The following is a 17,503-nucleotide window of genomic DNA, read 5'->3' as shown; positions in this document are numbered from 1 at the left end:
CAGTCTTAAGGAAACCATTTCCAGCATATACGTCAATCAAGTTTCATAATTTCAGTCATACAAAAAGCATGTAGAGATCGGAAAAAAAAGACACCACCAAAACAAAAACAAGTGAAGGACATGAACAGATAGAATAACAAAGAGAAATTGCCAATAAGTATATAAAAGATGTTCAACCTCTGATATAATAGCAGAAATAAAAATTTTAATAAGTATCACTTTTTGCCTAGAAGATTAAAAAAATATTTTGAAACATCATAATATCCAGGGATAGCAAGAGTGTGAGGAAACAGGTACTCTCATCCATGTGGAGGAGTGATAAAATCTTTAACACATTTAATGAGAAAGAATGATGGATTCTCTACTCTCTTATAAGGGAAAGGAAGGATACATATTAGGACTTTTTCTTCTAAGCACTGAATATAACTCAAGAGTTTTTAAAAATGTAATTCACACAATAACTTATTTTAATTTTTAGAAATAAAAATATCCTTTCTCTAAATCATATCTTAAAGAAATTTATTATATTTAAAATCAATTTGTGATTTCTATTATAATTAATGTTTTTACTTAACTACTCTGATTTTTAAAATTTAAACATGTTTTTTATTTTAGTTAGTATTACTTTCTGAAAAATGACAGAATGAAATATGGCCTATAGGCATCTAACTTATAAAGAGCTCAGGCTACCTAAGTTCATTTGTAAGTTAGGTATTTGGAATCTTGAACCATTTTTTTCTCAAAGATGTTATGGCAAATATCTCTCTTTACTCTCCCTACTCCCAGGCTGGCTCACAAGCATCCATTTAACCCTTAGTGTACCTGAAACAAAATAATAATCTTTCTTTGCCATAAATAAACATTGTCTAAGTTCCAATTCGTAGTACCAGACATGCACCTGCCCATGTCTTGGCAGACGAGACAAGAGTCCTCACCCCTTTCTCACACTCTGAGGGCATTCAGTGCATGTGTTCCCCATTCCCAAGTGGTACTTATACTGGCAGGAAGAGCTCCAGGAACTCTGATAGGAGACAGCACATGTCCCAGTAGAGACCAGAACCTAAAGGGCTCAGCCACCAGGTAAGGGCAAGAATAATAACAGCAGCTAAGAAGGCGCAGTTCTCTTGACAAAACTCAACTTTTCCTCTGTGTGGATTATTCTTAAGAAGGGTGACCATACAGTGATTTACCTGGGACCATTCCAGTTTTGCCAGGCCAGCCAGTTTTCTTCATACTGCTCTCTTTCATTTTCAAAATTGTCCCCATTTGGACCAAGCATTATATGAGACTCCATCATTAGCCATGTCTTCTTACTGCAGGACCCACTGCCCTGAGCAGTGTTTTGTTGTTGTTGTTCTTGTTGTTGTTTCATGAAATGAACCAAAGTACTTCTGAAAAGGAGAAGTCTTAGAAGTTTTATTGCTTTAGGTTGTTAATGAGAAGGATAAACCAACAACATAAAAATTTAGGATAAAGGGAAGGCTTTGGTTTTTTTAATTATTTCTTCTTCCCTGAAGGTTCAAGAAGGAATTTAAGGAATGATTTGCTAGTGGCTGCGGATTCCATCACTAACACTATGTCCTCTCTTGTGAAAGAGCTGAATTCTGGTGAGTTCCCAATTTCCTCTCATTTGTCTGCTCATCAGAGGGGTCCATAAGTGCTAGAGGCCTCTCTTAGAGATCTGCTCAATTGTCTAATATCAAAAGATTATTTAAAGTTCTATGTGACATTTTATTGGTCTATTCAGATTTGAGGGTTTTTTTAATTTTTGTTTTGTTTTTTTGAGACAGGGTCTCTTTGTGTTGCCAGGCTGAAGTACAATGGCACCATCATAGCTCACTGGAGTGTCAAATGCCTGGGATCAAGCAATCCCTCTGCATCAGCCTCCCTAGTAGCTAGGACTACAGGGACATGCCAGCATGCCTGGCTAATTGCTTTTGTTTTCATAGAGACAGAGTCTTTTCTATGTTTTCCAGGCTAGTCTCAAACTCCTGGCCTCAAGTGATGCTTCTGCCTTGGCCTCCCAAAGTGCATAAGCCACTATGCCTGGCCTATTCAGATTTTTTAAGTAATGTTTATATTTTACTTATTCAAATATTATTAGTGCATACTCAATGTTTGAAAAGGGCAGAAAAGAACAACCAAAAATATTGAAATTTACCTACAATTCTAGAATCCAGTGACAGCCACTGTTAACATCTATGGTGATCTAAAACAACATGATGCTGAAGTTATTTTATAGGGTCAAATGTTTTATTTACTTTTTTTTTCTTTTTTGGAGATGAGGTGTTGCTATTTTACCCAGGCTGGTTTCAACTCCTGGGCTCAATCAATCCTCCTGCTTCAGCCTCCCAAAGTGCTGGGATTACCAGCCCTTATCTGTTTAGATTTCATCAATTTGGAATGCCTGATCATTTGAATTTGAATTTCAAAATTGAATGTCAATCATTTGAATTTGAATTTCAAACTGAAATTTACCTTTGCAATATCTCTGAAGATAGGTCTGTCCCGAAATAAATAGCGCAAAATTCAAAAAGGTCTTTTTATCCTCCTAATACTGCAAAGAATGTTCAAAACTTTAGCAGTATGAATATAAAATAAATATGTTACCAGTTGCTAATACATGTCCATCTATTCCTTAAGGCCAGCCTAGCAAGAGATTTGTCTGGCTAGACTGGGATCTTATTGCTGAGATTACAGCTATAAGAAATAAAATGTCAGCATTAAAAAAAATCCTGGTCATAACTTTCTTAAAGCCTCTCAACTGAAAATTGTTGCTGCTAATTTAGATTAAGATTACCAAACAGAGTAAAATGATAGTAGTTAATACATCATGATTAATGGCAGGTACCCACTGCCCTAGCAAATGATGAGTACAAAGTTATTCTTGTTGTGGAAGTCTTAAGTACTGTTAATTTATACTCATCATTCTTTAAAGTATTAAGTGATAGGTTTCACTTATCATTTTACGTTCATATTTTAGGCATTTCAGGTGAATATTTTAAGGTTAGGGTTATGTTTTAACTCGTGTTTCTTAAATTAGTGTAATATTAAGCAAAGGTAACAATTTCAGTTAAGATTCTTAAAGAAGGGAAAAGTAGAAGTTTTAAGGAGTTAAGTCAGTTACTAAGACAGCAAAAATTTCTCGTAACATTTCTGAGATTTAAAAAATGCTGTATACCAAATGATTTTATAGTAATTCATGTCAATATCAATTCTTAATGTTGAAAAAACAAAAATATATTTCATTAATGTATGATAACTGGTCAAAGTTTTACACAGCACAGGTTGATTTGTTAAGCCTACTCTTTTATTTCCAGGTAATAAAAAATCTAACAATTTTTTATGTATCTTCAATTGTATCTAATAGAGGTGGGGAGTGAAACAGAGAGTAATGTGGATTCTGAATTTGCACGGACTCAGTTTGAGGATCTTGTTCCCTCACCAACCTCTGAAAAGGCTTTTCTAGCGCAAATCCATGCCCGAAAACCTGGGTACATTCACAGTGGGGCTACCACAAGTACCATGCGTGGCGATATGTGAGTATCTTCAGCTTGGAGACATTTTCTCAGTAACAAAACAATCTGTAGGAGGCAATACGAAAGTAAAAGAATAATTGTTTAGGTTTTTTTATTTAACTTTCAAAAGGGGTGACATAATTTTCTTTTCTGCCAGAGATATAGAAGGGTGCTACATTTAAATTCAGCATTGTGATATTTCCCCCCTTATAATTTCTAGAGAGTTACCAATAACCTAAACCAACCAGCGCTTATCAAGAGCCTGCCTTGCCTAAGGCACAGTCCTAGCTCTATACAAAATAGTATTAAAAGGCTGGACACAGTGGGTCACATCTGTAATCCCAGCACTTTGGGAGGCCAAGGTGGGCAGATCACAAGGTCAGGAGATCAAGACCATCCTGGCTAACACAGTGAAACCCTGTATCTACTAAAAACACAAAAAATTAGCCAGGCATGGTGGCATGCACCTGTAGTCCCAGCTACAAAAGAAGAGGCTGAGGCAGGAGAATTGCTTGAACCCGGGAGGCAGAGGTTGCAGTGAGCCAAGATGGCGCCACTGCACTCCAGCCTGGGCAACAGCGAGACTCCATCTGAAAAAAAACAAAAGTATTAAAAAGCTGCACCACCCTTTTAGGACTCACAGACTAGTTCAGGAGATAAATCATTCTATCTTTTGAACTTACTGTATTTGCACTTGAAGGATACCATGACACTAGAGAGGTTTTTGTGTAGAATTGGTGTAAACAACATCATATAAATATTTGGAATTCAAATAAGTACATGTATAAAATCTCATTATAAAGAAATCTAGTTTGGTTAACTTGTTGAATATGTATACATCTGATCCTCCAAATACTTATTTGCAAAATTTTCACTCAGTTTTGGAGCTTGTTAGAAACCAGCAGAATCAATGATGTCCCCACTAGACTTTCTGTGACCCTGGATCAGCTCCGAGTAGTCAGCAGAGACAACCAAAGCTGAGAAACAAAGGCAAAGCTGAGACAGAGCTGCAGAGCCCAACTTGGGAGGGAAAGGGGGAAAACAAAAGAAGTGAAGAACGTGCCCCATTAGGAGATCATCGTTCATGGAATTACAGAAAACATGGAGAAAGGCTGACCCAAAGGCTGGGGGAGGGAGTTGCTGAATGCTAAAAATACTACAGAGGGGTGATGGGTGATGTTGCTTAATATGAAAAGTACTTCAGACTAGCCTATAAAAATAAACTGGCTATTTTAAAGACTCAGAGAAGAAACTAACCAGAGGCCTTTCTGGTGTTTAGCTCTCAATCCAAGCAGTGAATAAATGATCAGTAATCATGGAGAATTATCAAGAGGTGTGGTCTGAGTGTCAGCTGTGAAGCAGCAGAGAATAATATCAAAAGAAAACCAATATAATAGGACTTAACATGGCAGTACGCTGCTGCTTCTTTTTATAGTTTGCTTTCTTGCCCTTTCTTCTGTATTCTTGAATTGCTGGATTTGTTATTCAAAAGGGTAAATTGTCATCTGTTTGGTCTGGTGAATGGCATATCTATTTTATTTTTATTATTAAGCATTTATATGGCAGTTAGCTAGAATTTCCTTGTCCCAGTTCTAAAATCCAAGACTAGTAAGGCCACCCCAATCTACTACCCCTGGTATGCTGAATAGCAGCACCAGCTACCAACATGTGACTCAGGAGTTAGGGAAGGAAGGTTCACAGAGGCCTAGGCAGACCTATTTAGACTGGCTCCAGACCTCCAAAAATAATCAGAACGTGTTGTACAGCTATAAATAAACATGAGCAATGGCATTTAAGTTCCAGTCTAGAAACTTCACTTACTTCATTTTAGGGAATAATGTAATATCTCCGTTGTCTAAACATGTACTTATGTTTTACCCTGAGAATCTTTTAGTCCTGTGACTTAGGTAGTGAGCTTAGGTCCAGCCCCATGAAGAGCTTTACACAGTCTATGATGAATGGAAGGAGATAAATCCCCACATTAGGGAATAAGGTCATTTTTATCTATTTATTTGATAGTAGAATTGGGTAATTTAAATGCTTTTTTTTTTTTTCTCAGATTTGGAGCTAAGGTCAAGAGTTATGAATTAGAATAGTAACCCTCCTGGCATCGACTAGCTGATATTCTAAGACTTAATCCTATAAAAAAGCATCAATGTGGTGTGTGTGTGTGTGTGTGTGTTGTGTGTGTGTGCGGTGTGTGTGTCTATAACACAAAAGAGGTTAAATTATAACCAAATGTTCTTAAGCATTATTTCACTAGAGGGCCCACTCTGCTTACAGAAAGTATCCTTGGGTTCTATTTTAAAAAAGAATAAAAAGAGCCCTCAGATTGGGAAAACTTTATATCCCCTCAAAAGATGTTTTCCCTTTTAAAAATTATAGAATATTTAAAGGGCCAACCCACTCCAGTAAACCCTAGAAAAAGATAGATGACCAGTGATCACAACCATAAAAACTTGTGTATGAAAGCCATAAAAAAATTGTGTATGAAAATACCTTGATCATATATTGCTTCAAACCTCCAAAATGTTTCCAAGTTTTTCTGTAGGCATTACTAAAGAAGACATGAAAGTGACTTGGAGAATTAAGGAGAAATAAATGTGCCAATAAAATTACAGCTCACACACAAACTCTGCTTATAATTGTCTTTTAAGATTCGCTCTAAAATGCCATCTGTGGTTTATTCTCAGGGTTACAGAGGATGGAGACCCCTATGTGCAGCCTGAGGATGAAAACTATGAAAATGACTCTGTCCGGCAGCTGGAGAATGAGCTCAAGATGGAGGAATACCTGAAACAGAAGCTGCAGGATGAAGCGTATCAGGTACAGGGATCCAGGCCCCACCCACCCTACCTCTTCTACCTCAACCCCTTGGTAGCTGGGTCTTTGACATGACTCACAGAATCGGTGCCTTCTCCTCTCTTCCACCCCCAACCTTTCCACAATGTACTGATTTCACTCCTTAATCCATGTCTTCTAGACGGTAAAAATGTTAAATACTTCGTATAGCTGTCACTCACCATGTATTCTTTTAAATTCTGCCCTAAAAAATGATAAGCAACCTTTTTATATTGGAAAAAAAAACATGGTAAATAACAGTCCAAACTCAGGCCCATTAAGGAAGATGCTTTCTCTCATAATTATTTTTAAATGGATACAAAGAACAGGGCATGAGGAAATTGAATAAGCATAAATGCACCACCTCCCTTGAATTGTTTGCCCTCAGCCTTCCTCATTGCCCACCTCATGCCAAGTGTAAGTAGGAGAATGACAAACCTCATGGAGAAATGTTGGAGGAACTGCAGGATTGTGTTCAGCAAGGTGTGGACAGACAGATTTTCAGATGTACTAGAGTATGTTAGCCATCTGAAAATTCACTGACTGTAACACATGCAATTGGGAATAAATGTAACCAGCGACTTATCCTAAAGGCCGTGAACTTCCCTATGGAGGTTGTTCTGCTGCCTTGTTTGTCTTCCTGCTTTGTTTCTTTTCCCTTTAATTCACAGGTGTTTGCTTGGGGTTCTGGTATTCAGGGATGTTTACCTGGTTGAGACCAGCTTTTCCCTGGGCCTCAGTGGGCTATTTTATCCTGTCAGACTTTCTGTCCAATGGTCAGACAAGCTTCCTCTCATTGTTTGTTTGTTTTGTTTTGTTTTTTGAGACAGGGTCTTGTTCTGTTGCCCAGGCTGGAGTACAGTCACACGATCATAGCCCACTGCAGCCTCTAACTCGGGCACAAGCGATCCTCCCACCTCAGCCTCCTGTATCTGGGACTACAGGTGTACACCACTATGCCTGGCTATTGTTTTTATTTTTTGTGGAGACAAGGTCTCACTATGTTGTCTAAGCTGGTCTTGAACTCCTGGTCTCAAGCAATCCTCCCACCCCAGCCTCCCAAAGTGTTGGGATTACTGGCATGACCCACTGTACCCAGCCTTTCTGCATATTATTAGGGCAGCAGTGCCCTCTTTTACTTTGTTAGAAAAAAAAAAAGAAGCAGAGAGAAGAAATTATCTCCTATTTCTTATATGTCTATAGATAAAGCCGTGAAATATTTTTCCAAGAAAATTGTAGCAGGAGGGAAACTGAAGCTCACCAATTCCATCCCAGCAATATAAAAACAAAGTTTTACCTCTTTGGAATGTTCCATTAGCCTTTTCACTTTAACAGCCACATTTCAGAAGCAACTAAAATGTTGGTCTAGCCATGCCAAAGAAAGAGGAAAAAAGAAAAAAATATGTGATTATATATGTAGAGCCGTGCTCCCACACTTCAGAAAAAAAAAAAATTGCCTGATTGCAAACCCATGGAGAGTGCAGTTTTCCTCGCACCTTCTATGGCTCCTCCACAGAAGAAAGTTATCCTGGAACGACACTGCCAGGGCGTCTCTGGGAACTCTGAGGGATGGCATTCTTATACATGTCTCATTAGGCTCTGCTGTGTAGAGGGGAAGAAAAATGTCGCTAAATAATCAACGTTCTGGTTCATGTTATTAGAAGCATCTATTAGGTCTCCCTCTCTGAGCTCATGTCACTTTCTATATTTTGGTAGCTGCAGCAACTGAAATTCTAGGGGTTCTTTTTTTTTCCCTTTAAGGAAGGCAACCTTACACCATTCCATGTAAAATATTAGATTTTTATTTATTTTAATGAATTAGAAATGTAACCTTTTATGAGTAAAATGAAGGGAATTTCTACTAATGATTTAAGATTCAACTGGAGTTTTTACCATCAATGGTAAATCTTAAGCTCCCTTTCCTTCTCCTTTCTTTTTCATTCCTCATGACTTCCAAGAAAAGGGCAGGGAAGAGGCTGGGAGAATATAACAGGCCGGTGTATCTCCACTCAAAACATATGCCCTGGAGGATGTCAAAGTGTTTTTCCTTGAATGTTCTGTGAGCATATGGTTGTTGGATGGATTGGAATGCTACTCTCATTGAATAGAGTCTCTCTCTCTCTTTCTGTCTTTGTGCATGGCTTCCTGCCAAATAATTCACCAGCTTGACTGCATCACAGACTTGATGTGTCACCTTTCTTGTTTGTGTCCTTTGTCACCCACAGGTCAGCTTGCAAGGTTGAATGCAATATCCTTTTATCACACTCCTCTCAAGTAAGTACCATCTTATTTAGGAGGAAACATGGCCACTGTACACTGAATTCTGATAACTTGCAACATAAATTCACCATCACTTTCACTTAGTCGTTTCTTTCTATGTGATAAAATATCCTCCTCCCTTGCTGATATGGAAGAATCATCTCAGTCTATGGAGTGTTTCATTATAAACCAGTGGAGATTTGCCAGACATCCTTGGGAGTTGACTTCTTACTCTGTTAGGAAAATTGGCACAAAATTTCTAAACCTAGAGATGTCCCAGAAATCCTCTGTGGCTATGAAACTTCCCAATAAGTTTGTCACATCACCAATCCATGATGATATTAGGGTTTGCAGCAGCTCTAGCACTTGAAAAGGAAAAGTCAGTACCTCTAGAGGTGGGCCAGCTTGTTAGCCATACTATATCTAGGTCTCAAGAGATCAAATGTGTGTACCTTAACAAGTGAAAGCAAAATCATGCATTATTAAAGAGAACAAAAGAACCCAAACAGAGGAAAAATTCTGCAGCCTTATGTTTTTGGAATACCTGATTCAAATCCATTGTGGAATTCAGCAGTACATAAATTAATTTAAAATATGAATTGCATGGCATGTGAAACCACTCCAAAGCCCTACCTAAATATATGGAAAATCCTCAGTAATTTTTTAATGCAGAGAGATTAGCACTGGACTGGCAGAATCACTTGATTGTAGTGGTCTGAAACTTAGGTGCTGGACTCTAATAGACCCATTTCGAATATCCATTTCAACCAAATCCTAGCAGCAGAACTTTGGGCAAATTATTAAACCTATTAGCCTCAGTTTCATCTACATAACATATGTTATAATACCAGCTTCACAGAAGAGTTGTACTTACTGGGATATGGTTTCTAAAGAGTTTTGCATAGTGGCAGGTACACTGTCATTTATTATGAACATTCACATATATGCCTGCCCCTATGCTCAGTGCTTCATAGCACTTCAACACCTGAGAGCTGCCATAGTATTTACGTAAGCGTATGGGAACCACTGGGACTCAAAACTAACTTGCTGTCTCTACTTTTATAAACAAGGCAAGGATGCAGCTACATACAATGACTTGGCACACTGCAGGCTGCACTGTTCCATAAGTCTAGATTTTTTCTCTGGCTCCAGCTAATAGCCATTTAGATGCCCCCATGATAGTTTAAAGCTAATATATCTCTCAAAGGGTTCTGACTGCACTAGCCCAAATGTTTAAGTTATACGAGCTTTCTCAACCATGGAATCCCATATGTCTATAGTGCAGTGGACAGTAAATGCTATCAATGCTGGTTGCTATTAATAATTTGAAAAAGGAATATATAGCTGTTAAATGACGTATTAGTAAAGAATACACGCTCGTGCAAATGCTACTGACATCCCGTCTCAGTCCTCAGGTTAAAATTAAGCAAGTGAAAATCATGGTGTAATTGCTGTGATAATATATACTTTATGAGCAGTGAGGAAGGAGCTTATTGACCACTCTCTATTCTGCCTCTCTTGGATTTGAGGGTGCCACACAACATGCTATCCTGACTCAGTACAACCAGAGTGAAAAAAGTCCCAGGAGCTTTCTCTGAAAATATTCACTCCAGTTATAACAAACTTAGTCCCAATAGGGCAGGCCTTTTCCTTTAATAGCATTTTCTTTCTCTTAGCTTCAGCAATTTGATCATTTTTGTTCTGCACATTATTTAAACATCAGTAGCTAGTCCTTAGAAAAATATTTTTGAAAGTCTAATAAAATGTGCTTGCCTTAAACCCAGATAAAAAGTAGCATTTGGTTCTTATATCTAAAAGCCAAAAATTTTAGTACACTAGTTCTTAGGCCATTTGTTAAATCTTTTGTTGCAAATTTGGCAGTGAAAAATTAGACAGTTGTAGTCTTTGCCATTTACTGCATTCTGTAGCCTACCTAGTTGAAATTCCACAGAACTCTGAACAAGAACCATCCTGTCATTCAGTCAGCCACTTAGGCAAATTCATTTAAAACCTGATAGAATATTGTAAAAACTAGTGGCTTTTCATTTTTGCAGCTGATTCTATCCGATTGTACTTTTTCTTAATATAGCCAAGAAATACAGGTACAATTTAGGCCAGTTTATTTTACTAAAATATTTTTGTTTTGACTTTCTGATGGTACTGCAATACCAGAAATTATCCCTAAGTATTTGTGTCTCTTATCCAAGGGTCCTGAAGCCAGATTCATCAGCTTGACATTAGTTAGCCATCTGTCAAGGCAGAGCCTTGCATGGGGAAGAGGCAGAAGGTGGATGCCAGAATCATAGAACATGCAACCTCTACTCAAAAAGAGCTTTAGGCCTATTTGAAAATAAATACATACTTACCAACATACAGTACTAAAAAAGAGTGAATAGTGTAAAACCTGATTTATTGGTTTTCAACTAGCCACTTTTGAAGAAACAGTATACATAACAGCATTCAGCTTTGGGTCCGCCAAGACTCAATTTTGGCCCACTTAGGTACTGAATTTGTCCCTGTTATATCCTCTGGCCACATGGTACACAATATTCCTTGGCCACTTACATCCTAATGGAAATTAGAGGATTGGACCATTGAAAGTAGATTCTTAAAAAACCAACATGGCATCCTAACGATGGGTCACTGGTTTTATCTCCTTCTCCAAAGGACAACACAAATATTTCTGTTTGTGTTGCTTTTCCCTTCCAGATGCCTTAGGTATCCATTAAGAAAGAGATCCACATGGAGGACTTCTTGTCCTCTCTTCCAGAAAGTGCAATAGCACAGTGTTCCAGGACATTCATTCCTGATTGTTCCTGATTGTCATAGGAAGGGATGACATAGGAAGGGATTGTCATAGGAAGGGATGTGATGTGTGTGTGTGTGTGTGTGTGTGTGTGTGTGTGTGTGTGTGCATGTGCTTTCTTGTGTATTGGGGAAAGGGGGGATCCTAAGCTTCATAACCCTAATTTAGAAACAATTTTCATCTTTAAAAAAAATTACACATTCCTTATTCCCAGGCAAGCTATAGTCAGACAGATGATGAAAGTAACATGAAAACTGGTGATGATGGAGAGCCCTGTGGCCACACAGAGGAGGAAGACAGCAGCCTGGCAGCAGTCTCACCGAAGAGAGGAGCCACCACACCCAGCAGCTCCTGACAAACCCCCACCCTTAAAGATGTGTTCTGATGACTATAGTGCAGCTAACTTTTTGTTCTAAGATTTGTAGTGCATAGGTGTGTGTTTAGAGATGGAAAAAAGAAAAAAAAAAGACTTCTGTTCAAAGTTAACTTATCAACTACATCCTCTGTAACATGGTTCATCCCTGGTTAAAAAGTAAAAATACAAGCCGAAAACCCATGCTGCTGTTATACACAATGGCAGTATTAACAAGCATTTTAAACCTTTGCACATGATATTGAACCTGTTCAGTTTACAATGACAATATTAATACTGTTTATAGCTAGGAGTTTGATTTCTGAATTCTTTGAGATTTTAGCAAAACAGTTTATTATACACTGTACATTTTTTTCCACAGCAATTGGAAAAAAACAACCACTTGCAATCATTCACTAACCCTGAAGAATCTGGTTCCTGAGTGTACAAACTCAGATCCAAGAAGCCAAGAAGGGTCCTTGGCCTGCATGGACTGTAGTTGACTCCAAGTCTCTGTGATCAGTGACTTGAACCAAACACACCGGGAATCATCCATTCTTTGGGGCCTCTTTCCAACTTGGGGTTGTTTTCTTTCAAGATACTCTAACAAATCAGCCATAGAATTTAGTGTAAATATTTTTTTCCAAATAGATATCATATTCAAAAAAGGCAACATTCAAATTATATAGAATCTAGTTTTTAAAATCAGCACAGATCTTCTTAAAAACTGTGAACTATGTTTTGAAATACTCGTTACTAACGCTGTTTATAAACCACAGGTGCCATAAGATCCCCAAACGGACTAAAGTTATCTATGCTCTTCCATGGTCTTGTTCCTCTCGTTCTGGCTTTAGGAAGCATGTCTTTAACAGCACCGCTTGTTCACAAGTTCCCCTATCAGGTTGTTTGGAGGCCTTCAGCTTTAAATGTACAGGCTTAAAGTGCGCTTGCAAACATTCACTCTCCTTTTATTTCTGAATGTTTATTGCCTTAGCTGGCCACCTGGTGTTCTGCATGTAGCCTTCTGTGGTCATGTGAAAGGAGACAGGCTCTTCTAAGTTGAGTTGGGATTTTGCATTCAGTGAAAAGCTGAAGTGCAAAAGAGCTGTCAAAGAAAAGAGGATAAAAGACGGATAGTCTTTTCTAAGTACCCTCTTTACAGGGACCTAGAGACCTCCTTCAGGATTCTGGGGAAAATGAAAAAGTAATCTACTTGCTTCAAGATTTGATTTTTTAAAAAACCTGCAACATAGTCAATACATTATGCTTAAAATTGGCAATTTCTCTGGAATTTCTGTCTCTCCTTTAAAAGAAAGGAGAGAGCATTTTAGAACAGTAGTTCTCAAATTGTGTTCCCTGGACCAGCAGCATCTGCAACACTTAGGAAAGTCTTCGCAATATAAATTCTTAAGCCTCACCTTAGGCCTACTCTGGGGGTTGGGCCCAGAAATCTGTTTTAATCAACCCTCTATGTGATTCTGATGCTCGCTAAAGGTTGAGAACTACTGCTTTAGAATGAAGTTGTATAATAAAGTCTCTGAAAAGGCCTTATTCAGAATAAGCAAGAAAGGTTCTGTGATTCATTTTTGCTTCTGGGGCTGGCAAAAATCTTCTCCAAACCCACACACCAAGTCCATAGTTGGTGGGCTCCCAGCCGAGTCCTGACATCTTCACACTCCCCCTGCAGAGGGCGGCTGTAAGATGTTCATGTCTGCGTTTGGTCAGAAACCATCTCCTTGGTTACCCTTTGAATCCAAATCTCTTGCCTTGGGGATAAAGTTCTCGATTGGCATTAGTGAGAAGCCCATCCCATCCCTTGACGTACTTAATCATGCATCTCTCCAGAGAACCCACCTGACAAATGTCCCTGAGCACAGGCTGACACCAAAGTGGCACAACTGCACAGTTCTCAGATTTCTTTGCACAGATTGACTTTTATTGCAGGTTTTGTTGGGGTGTCTTAATGTTCATCTCTTTTCCACTGCCCATCCTCTGTGAACCCATACCTCTCTAGATGGAGCAGGTGGCCACTGGTGCCTCATACTGAAAACCACTACATCCCAGCTACCTATATTGCTGTCAGCTCAAAATCATAGCCAGGTAGTTCTCGAACTCAGAACTTAAATCCTGCACATGGCACTCAGCCATCGACTGGACTGAGCTGGCATATGTTGTCTCTTTGTGTTTCTACATCAAAATGTTTGTCTAAGATTTGAACTGTTCTGCTGATAACCTTCCCCGTTGTCATAGCTATTTCATTGTCAACCAACTCCATCACATGGTTGTTGATACCATCATATAAAGCCATTGCAAGGACTCTGGAAACTGCAGCCAATGACCAATTTCTGACTAACCAGCCACCTTTTCTTTCTCTTAGCTCCACGTCATCACTGAGACCAGACTCAAGCACCCCTGTCCTGTAACCGAGACAAAATGGCGTGTGTTATTTTGGGGTTTTGTGTTTTTTGGTGGGTTTCTTTCCTTGGCTCTCCAGATTTACTTTTGGGGCCTGTTCTAAGTGCAAACCCAGCAGATTTCACTTGTCCTGTCCATTCGATACAGCTACATCTTACGGGCGTTGCTTCTTTCTTGTTCCGCAATGAATTGCACATCCATCTCCATCAGAGCTGGTAGCCTATTAATGAGCACTGGTCTAACACAGCCAACCCTCCCCCACAGCACCATGTTAATGGAGGAGGGGAGAAAGGTGAAATCTACTACATGGAATTCAGGAAACAGTTGTGGTTGGTCAGGATGGAAGTCGGGGTAAGTTTGGTTGGTCAGAGGGAGTTGTGCTGGAGATTATGAAAAATGGGTTCTCGAATGATCTACTATAAGGCAGGGAAGGTTCATTTGTAAGTAGTAATGTGAACTGAATTGCATTAAGAGTGTGCGGCCTTTGTTGTGCTATACTATGTATTTTCTTATATGCATGAGCCAAACTGTTGCATCATAATTTAGCACCAATGTCTGCTTTTATTTTGATCATCTTTGTCCACCCTTATTACTTCTTGGCTGTTAAGTGTAGATAGATCTTGTAAATCCAGCAACCTTTGGTTGCTGAGTTCACCTTGGTTCGATTCCACGCAAGGAGTCACAAACAAGAACTCCAGTGTCCTTAGAAGAAAGGGCATTTTTACTTTTGAACCAAAAAGAGAAAAAAATCAGAAGTGTTATATCTTGAATCGAATTAACTGTAAGACATTTTTAATTATGACTACTGCAATTTGACACCATTCAAAATAACCAATTCAGAGACACTAAAGATTTCACAATATTCATTGGTATTGTAAAAAAAAAAAAAAAAAAAAAAACTACTATTGTATGGATTTTTGTATTGCTGTTAAGTATTCTTTTGTGTGTGTGTGTGTGTGTGTGTTGGAACCTCCTGGGGACATGTTATATTTTGAAGTGATTAAACTATTTAATTGTGTGTCTATATTTTGGAGTGGAATTATTTCTTCATTAAAAAATGTTTTTAAAAACACTATATCTTGGATGTTTTATTCCTTTGCTTCAATGAATCTTTCCTAAAGCAACCTGCAGTCAGTCTGTTTGAGGAAGAAAGGCAGGTAAGTACTTGCAGTGTAAAGCAGGACCCATTGATGGAATATTGAGCCACTGTGGCAAAATAGCTCACCTTCTCTTGCCTTAGGGGACACATGGTTTTTTACCATTCTGCTGTTTTATTAGCATCTGTGAGTATCTAATAGAAATACTATTCTGCTGTTCATGGAAATATTTTATTATATTTGATACAGAAGTGGGTTTGAAATTCAAATAGCTAACATATTTCATGTCTATATCACACACTATTCTTAATACTTTATGTGACTCCACTTAATTATTTGAACCTTCTGCATCTAGCCATGTATTCTGCAAGTATTAAGTGCTCAACGGTTTTTTTTGTTGAATCACTGAATAAATGAACTAGTGGTGTTTGGTTTGTTTGTTTTTTTTTTTCCTAGAGCTAGTGAGAAAAAAGAATCAGCAGGCCTAGAAGGTCAATGTGGTGACAGAAACAGCAATCAAGAGATCCAAGGAGAGTATCAAGAGTCCACATGTTAAGTGTTCTTATAACAAAAACAAGCCACAAAGGGACACAAAGAAACTTTTAGAGGTCATGGCAATTACCTTGATTGTGGTGATGGTTTTATAGGTATTTATATATGTCCAAATTCATCAAATTGTATGTATTAAATAGGTACAGATTATTGTATATCAATTGTACCTCAATAAAACTTTAAAACAAACACAGATATAAATCTTGCATGCACAGATGGAATAAATAGAGTCCACAGTGATAATCACTCCTTCCATTCACATTTCTTCCTGAGAACGTCTGTGAGTCCTGTGCAATGGCAGGTTAGGTGTTTTGCTTGCTCAAAGATCTGTTTTCCTTATGGGACCTGTGAGTCTGGCTCTACACTTCATGAAGAGCATTTTTGGTAAATCTGACTCTGCGTGGTGCTGAAAGTCTGTGCTCACAGTGTCGATTGATTTAAAGTCCATGGAAACAGCTGTTAACACTCTCGGCGAGAAATTAAGAAGTTCTACATCAATTACAAAGGCAAATACTGACCTGAGATAGTCACGAGAGGGAACTCACACAGTCCACTTCCCTTTGAAGGTGAGAGCCAAAGGCATGTCCAGCAGCCCCTGTCCACATCCCTTTGAGTTGTATCTCAATGACTCACCACTTCATCTCTTAGGGGCCACATTTAGCTCTGCTCTACCTCAGCATTTCACTAATTTATTGAATTACAAAAGTCTCCTGAGAAGTTGATTAATTCTGATTTGGCAGATCTAGAGTAGGGTCATGGAATCTGGATGATAATTTTAATAAGGGCTTCCAGTGATGCTTACAGTCTGACCAGTTTTAAGAAATGCTATTTCTTTGCTGTTCAAAAAATGCTGAGTGACCAACAGAATTAGCATCACCTGGACTTTGAGATTCCTGTGTATAGAACATAAACATACCCTCCCCAGAAGTTGCCATCATCTAATCATCTTTCTGGTGACCAGTCCCCATTCTGAAGCTCTCTAGGAACCCACAGTCACCTCATCAGCAAAACAAATACACTCTTGTCACTCAGGAAATTCCAAGTGCTTTTGAAGCTCTGTGCCAGAAGCCAGGTACAAAGACCAGATAGACCACATATATTCTCCATTATGCTACACAATAATACTGGCTTTTATATTTGCCCATGTAGTTACCTTTACCATAGGTCTTTAATTCTTCATACAGCTTCAAGATACCATTTAGTGTCCCTTCATTTCAACTTGAGGACACCTTGTAGCATTTCTTGCAGGGCAGGTCTACTTGTAGTAAACTCCCTCAGCTTTTATTTGGCAATATCTTAATATCTCCCTCACTTTTGAAGGACAATTTTGCCAGATATAGAATTCTTCATTGATAGGTTATTTTCTTTCATCATTTTAAATATGCCCACTGCTTTCTAGTTTTCATAGTTTCTGATAAATAGCCAACTGTTAATCTTATTAAGATTCCCTTGTATATGACAGTTGCTTCTTTCTTGTTGCTTTCAAGACCCTCTGTCTTTGACATTCAACAGTTTAATTATAATGTGTCTTGACGTGGACCTCATTGAATTTATTTTACCTACAGGTCATTGTGCTTGTTGGATATATAGAAACAAATCACAGATAATTTTTCAGGGAGATTGGTTAGGATATCACAGCAATAATCCAAACAAAAGAAATAAT

General features: G+C 38.4%; 1 protein-coding gene across 35 annotated transcripts in view; it reads left to right on the top strand.

Annotated features, from left to right (window-relative positions):
* Window positions 1–15,266, top strand: part of DTNA (dystrobrevin alpha) — a 379,818-nt gene extending 364,552 nt beyond the window's left edge. For 13 of the 35 annotated variants that reach the window (XM_037732400.1, XM_037732393.1, XM_017511425.2 and 10 more), the window contains 5 exons: window positions 1,518–1,607; window positions 3,371–3,539; window positions 6,212–6,344; window positions 8,585–8,633; window positions 11,639–15,266. In XM_037732400.1, coding sequence (XP_037588328.1) covers window positions 1,518–1,607; window positions 3,371–3,539; window positions 6,212–6,344; window positions 8,585–8,602 — 410 coding nt within the window. In that variant the 3' untranslated portion in view covers window positions 8,603–8,633; window positions 11,639–15,266. The remainder of the gene's footprint in view (window positions 1–1,517; window positions 1,608–3,370; window positions 3,540–6,211; window positions 6,345–8,584; window positions 8,634–11,638) is intronic. The other 22 variants (XM_017511406.2, XM_017511409.1, XM_017511408.2 and 19 more) reach the window with 3 other exon arrangements.
* The last annotated feature ends 2,237 nt before the right edge of the window (window positions 15,267–17,503 follow it).

Source organism: Cebus imitator, unplaced genomic scaffold (genome assembly GCF_001604975.1).
Source record: "Cebus imitator isolate Cc_AM_T3 unplaced genomic scaffold, Cebus_imitator-1.0 Scaffold448, whole genome shotgun sequence".
Lineage (NCBI taxonomy): Eukaryota > Metazoa > Chordata > Mammalia > Primates > Cebidae > Cebus > Cebus imitator.
This window is presented reverse-complemented; position numbering and strand designations above follow the sequence as displayed.